Here is a 6,302-nt window from a genome sequence, read left to right on the forward strand (position 1 = left end):
ATTATAATAGTTTTGCATTATTTTCGTATTAACAATATTAATGATAATTCTACTCATATCAATGTTAATAATAATAACTCTAACACTAATAATACCTAATGATATTATTTAATAATAAGAATGGTAATAATGTTACTCATCATATTTATATTAACCTAATAATATAAATAATTTATAATAATAACAATAAAAATAATAATAATCAAATTATACCTTAGAAACACTAAAAAGAGATAAACTGCCTGGGACGGGACTCGAACCCGTGACCTCTCAGTTAAACACAAACCCTCCCACCACTGCTCCACCTATTGTTTTTCTCTTTTTAATTCATGGAAACATATATATATATATATATATATAGCTACTATCCGTCTGCTCCTTCTACATCTTCTTACATCGAATAACAATAAATATCTTAAGATGATCTTGGCCTAACTGCTACCTTTCGGCCCAATAGACAAACGGATTTTACGGCCCAACATATTAACAACTTAACAAGCCCAAAATTATGTGGACTGTTTGTTTGTTCGCATAAGCCCGATCGAATATGTAAAAAAAAAAATGCTGTAGCTAGCTCCTTGTGTCACGCTTTGTTTATTGAAGTTTCAATCTTGCATTTTAAATATGTCGACATAATATAAAGGAGTGGGGTCTTCTTCACCCACTTGTGTACATATTAGGCCAACCACTATATCACTTTTGCATTTTTAATTATTATGGTTAGTGTTTATATTATGGGAACGTACGGCTCAACCCACATTGGATCCCAAAATGATCAACATCAATTTATGTATGTTTATTACTACTATCATGTGAGTGTCGTGAATGATCAAAAAGAAAATAACAGACACTTATCAACAATCGTTAATGGGTTTGTTTGATGGTGGTTTAGAAAACAGAAAAGGAAGAAGGAAGATTATCGAGCTGCAGGTGTAGCAGTAGCAATGATGATGCAGTGGTGGTTTACAATGGTTATTTAGAATCATGGTGGTGGGTTGGGCTGTAAACAGGAAAATTTGAAGATTACCAGTAGTTGATCGAAGGTATTGTAGGTGGTTAAAGGTATTGAAGTTGATCATGGTTGAAATGACCGTTGTAATATTAATTGTGGTGTGACTGTGGTGGTTCATCGGAGAAACAAGAAGAGAAAAGAAATCATGAAAAAAATGGATGTTTGGGTTCTGTTGCGACAGGATGAAAATAGAAATTATTTAGTAGCATAGGGTGGTTGTTTAGTGGTGATGTTTGTTGATAGTGATGGTAATCACGATGGTTGTGAAAGTCGATGGTTGATAGTGGTGTCGTGATGATTAGTTAGAAAAGGAAACAAGGTGGTGAACTAAATGGGTTTTAAGGATGATAGTGTTGTTATGAGTTGTTGAAAATGTGGGTTGGGGTGGTCGCAAAACAGAAATTAGAACTCAACAAGTAGTAGTAGCAGTCACAAAATACATTGGTTTTGATGGTCTCTTGTTTCGGTTTTAGTTTATATTGATCAAATGGTAACCGGGTGATGAAGGTGGTGTGTGATTATGATGGGTGGTGATCGAAATAAAAGGGTGGTTAGAGAAAGACAAAGGTGGTGGTAGTAGAGTGATAGATGGGTAGTGATTCGATGGTTATGAGTACGTGGTCGTGAATGTGAGTGTGTGATCGAGCTTGTATGTGTAGATGATAGAAAATGGCTCGTGAAAGACGATTGAAGAAAGTGGGTTAGTGTAGTTGATCGAGCAAGTTGTAGTTATATATGATTCATGTAAATGTATATGTATATATAAAAGGTGATTGTACTTACAAGTGAGTGGTGGTTCAAGAGAATAAGATGAGTTCTCTGTATGTATGCTCTTAATGAGTTTACTAAAAAGAAACAAGAAAAATAAGTTGTTGTTCATGGTAGTGACAAAGGTTTGGGTGATGGAAGCAGTGGGGAAAAGAAAAACACAAGTTGTTGTGTGATTGTAGTTGTGGGGTTGGAATGTGTCAGACTAACATAAGCAATTAGTAGAAAAAAAATAAAATAAATAAATAATTAAAATAAATAAATAAAAGATGATTATGATGTTAAACTGATTTTGTTTGCTACTGATAAATGAATAGTCATATTCAATCAGCAAGACAAATTTAAAAGATATGAAAAAGACTTGACAGATTCGTTCCATGTGATCTTATATATTACATTTATATTTAATTTAATATTGATGATTAATATATATTACTAATAATAATAATAATAATAATAATAATAATAATATTTATTAATAATAATAAATACTAATTAGTAATAATAGATATAATAATAATGTTAATAATAATAATAATATTATGATACTATATCTTTAAACTTGTAATTACATTTACTATCTTTAATATCCTAATTTATTAATCATATATCGTATTATAATATAACATTTATTGAATATTTATATATTAATATTACATATATATTACTATCAATTATATAATTTATTGAATCTTTAATATTTATAATTTACAATATATGTAATATTACTTATGTATAGAAATTTTTTTTTTATACAAATATATTTACATATTTATTTACACACAATTGTTCGTGAATCGCCAAGAGTAGTCAAAGGTTAAATGAATACAGGAACATAATTCAAAGTTTTTAAGACTTCAACATTACAGACTTTGCTTATCGTATCGAAATCATATAAAGATTTAGTTTAAATTTGGTCGGAAATTCTCGGGTCATCACAGTACCTACCCATTAAAGAAATTTCGTCCCGAAATTTAAGTGAGGTCGTCATGGCTAACAATAAGAATGGTTTCCTGGCGAATTTGAGTCGATAAATAGAGTTTTATCATTATTATTTAATATGGATAAAATGAATCGATTATGTGAGGCGTACGAGTGAAGTTATCACAAAAGATTGAAATAGGAAAAATAAAGATTCGTCTTAACTTTTGACAGAGTCAGGGTTGAATTCCGGAATTCAAGGAATTTAAAGAAAATCTTCGAAATCTAAATAAGATATGATTCTTCGGTAAATGAGGAAATTAGGATCTCTTTAATTAAATGCGATGATCTGCCTCGATTACTCTGTCTGATATTTCCACTATAAATGAACTTCTTCCGTTCCATCGTTTTCCCAATTAAATCTCGCATTCTTCCTTGTCAACTTCGTCAATGGAGAAGTGATCTTAGAAAAGTCTTGGATAAACCGACGATAATAACCGGCCAACCCGAGAAAACTTTGGATTTCCGTAGGCGTAGTCAGTCGTCCCCAACTCTTTACCGTCTCAATCTTTCCCGGATCTACTTGAATACCATCTTTGTTCATAATATGGCCAAGGAATTGAACTTCCCTTAGCCAAAATTCACATTAGGAAAATTTTGCATACAACTTCTCCTTCCGCAACATCTTCAACACACCACGCAAATTATGTTCATGTTCCTTCATACTCTTTGAATAGACAAGTATGTCATCAATGAACACAATCACCGACTTGTCCAACATAGGTTGGTACACTCGATTCATAAGGTCCATGAATGCCGCTGGTGCATTTGTAAGACCAAAAGGCATAACTACAAACTCAAAATGCCCATAACGCATTCGAAAGGCCATTTTCTCAATATCTTCCTCACGGACCCGCATTTGGTGATAGCCGGACCGTAAGTCAATTTTAGAAAAATAAGTCGTGCCTTGGAGTTAATCAAACAAATCGTCAATCGGAGGCAATGGATAACGATTCTTGATCGTCACTTTATTCAACTCCCGATAATCGATGCACATCTGCATACTACCATCTTTCTTCTTCACAAATAAAATTGGAGCGCCCCATGGCGAAGCACTCGGTCGGATAAAACCCTTTTCAAGCAACTCTTGGGTTTGATTTAACAACTCTTGCATTTCCGTTGGTGCTAAATGATAAGGAGTTTTAGCCATGGGAGTAGCCCCCGGAACCAACTCAATGCGAAATTCAACTTGTCTTTCTGCCGAAACACCCGGTAATTTATTCGGAAAGACGTCTTCGAATTCACTAACCACCGGAATTTCACAAATAAATGGTGGCTCTTCACGGATATCAACTACATGAGCAAGAAAAGCCATGCCACCACCACTAAGGAAACGACGTGCCCGTGCATAGGTGCATAATGGCACAAGTCTCCTACCGTTTCTCGCCATGAATAATTCAACTTGCAATTCCAACTGACCAATAGGCCAAGTTGATTCTCCTGAAAAACCAGCTAGCAAAACCGCAGTAGGTTTTAGCAAAGCTTTAATATGTGCAGGCAACTGGTTGAAACATTGCTCATACATTACATCCACACTGCTACTAGTATCATCATGCACCTTCAGAATTATAATGCCAGTATTCGCAATGCGGCATGAAACCACCACTGGTTTATCAAGATCCGCGCCTAAGTTTATAGGAGGAAAAGTAATAGAGGGACATTGCCAGTTCGCGAATTGCTCAGATACTTGGAACACTGACATTTCGCCTTGAACCTCCACTACATTAATAACCTGAATTTCACGCAGATTCTCTTTCTTGCTCACCATTTTAACCCCTAGATTATTCACTGCAGGAGCTTTTTGATCAGCGACATTTGGCACTCGTGGAGCATTAGACTCTGTGGGCAAGATAATCGCGTTTGAAGTACTTGCAGCACCTTGATCTATCAAATGATCCAATTTACCTTGCTCAAATGCCTCAGCAATTAATTCTGCGAAATCTCTACAGCGGTTAGTATCATGACCATAGTCATCTTGGAAAATGCAAAACTTGGACTTATCACGTCTGCTATTTTTCGCTAAAGGTTGAGGATCAGGAAAAGATCTCACTACCCTTTCTTGCAAAAGAATCTCTTTAGGCATCTTTGTTAACATTTGGATAATGTTGAAGGACTCATTATTCCATTTTCGGGAAGAATAGCGATTGCGACGGTTATATCCATGATTATCACCTTTACCTAAATGTCTATCACTACGCGGGTAATTACCACCGCCGTTTCGCCTTGGATATCCCGAACCACGAAAGTTGTCCTTATTTTCATCACGGAAAGAATCATTATCATCCCACCAACTTTTATCTTTACCCCATCCACATGCAGGGGTTACAGCACTGTCCTCTCCACCTCTTATGTAATCATACGTTTCTTGCGTACCTTAGCAAAAGTTGGCGGAACATCTTATCTCAAATGGCGCACAAGCGTTGGATGTCGTTGCGGATTAATGGCATGCAAAAACCCAGAGTTTTTTTTGATCTTCATTCAAACTTGGTATCTTTTGGCATACATAGATGTATCACGTTCGTAACGTATTTAAAGTTTCCTTGTTACCCTGCTTAATGTCATGGCATTCGATATGCGTCTTCTTTTTCGGTAAAAGGTTTTGAAACTGCAATAAAAATTTATCGCGAAGATCGATAAAGCCAATAATACTGCGAGCTTGCAAACTATGGAACCACTCCCTTGCTGACCCTTGTAAAACTATAGGAAATACTCGGCACGCGACCGGCTCATCCCAATTATTGGTGCTTACAACTCCCTCAAACCGTTGCGAAAAATCCAAAGGGTCAGTTAAGCCCGAATAAACTCCTAACGTTGTCGGCACAATGGGCGGTGTAACAATCAGATAATTAGATATACACTGGATAAACTTGTTTGCAGCAGTAGTAATCTCAGTCGCCTTTTTTGTGCGGGTATCAGTATTCTTCACACAAAATTTAGCTATCATATCTTGCAAAAAATTCGGTTGCTCAAACTTGTGCTGCATTGATTTAGGCGCAATGCTTTTAAACGCATCCGCTAAGAAATTTTAAGCATTTTCTCTTCGCATAGCATCAGAAGTTTCACCCTCATCCCCATGGCGAGGAAAGGGTGTTGGTGGCCGCCTGCGCTTAACATGCAAAATTTTTACAAATTCCTCCGCACTATCTGAATTATCAGAATATTCACTTTCTTCTCTTGGAGTTTTCGCAATCTTGGAATTATAAACGGAGTTTAAAATAACGCGTTCCTCTGCATCATCGCTATTGCTATCATGATGTTCAACAACTAAGCGATCAACCTGTGATCCTGAATCATTCAACGTCCATAAGTAAGTACGCGGTATGCGAGGTTCGCGACCATACTTGGCATCTTTTTTAGCTTGCTCAATAGCAGTGCCAACGACTTTGTCTGCTTTCAAACTCGTTTTTCCAGCCAAAATTCCTAGTCGCTTGCCCTCGGCAATGGTTTCATCGCAGTTCTATTGCAAATTTCTGCGCGCAATCATTTTATCAGCAGCAACCTCTAGTTACAGATCAGTATTAGTGGTATTGACATTAGACGC

The 6,302-nt window shown here is 36.1% G+C and overlaps 1 protein-coding gene across 1 annotated transcript; it reads right to left on the reverse strand.

Moving 5' to 3' along the window:
• Positions 1–1,980: 1,980 nt before the first annotated feature.
• LOC139871229 (uncharacterized) lies at positions 1,981–5,744 on the reverse strand. Its single transcript, XM_071858963.1, has 3 exons — positions 5,309–5,744; positions 4,139–5,134; positions 1,981–1,985 (listed from the first exon to the last, which is right to left on the reverse strand). The coding sequence occupies exons 1-3, from the start codon at positions 5,742–5,744 to the stop codon at positions 1,981–1,983; spliced, it is 1,437 nt and encodes a 478-aa protein (XP_071715064.1).
• Between the last annotated feature and the right edge of the window lie 558 nt (positions 5,745–6,302).

The sequence above is a fragment of the Rutidosis leptorrhynchoides genome, chromosome 10 (genome assembly GCF_046630445.1).
Source record: "Rutidosis leptorrhynchoides isolate AG116_Rl617_1_P2 chromosome 10, CSIRO_AGI_Rlap_v1, whole genome shotgun sequence".
NCBI classification, from domain to species: Eukaryota; Viridiplantae; Streptophyta; class Magnoliopsida; order Asterales; family Asteraceae; genus Rutidosis; species Rutidosis leptorrhynchoides.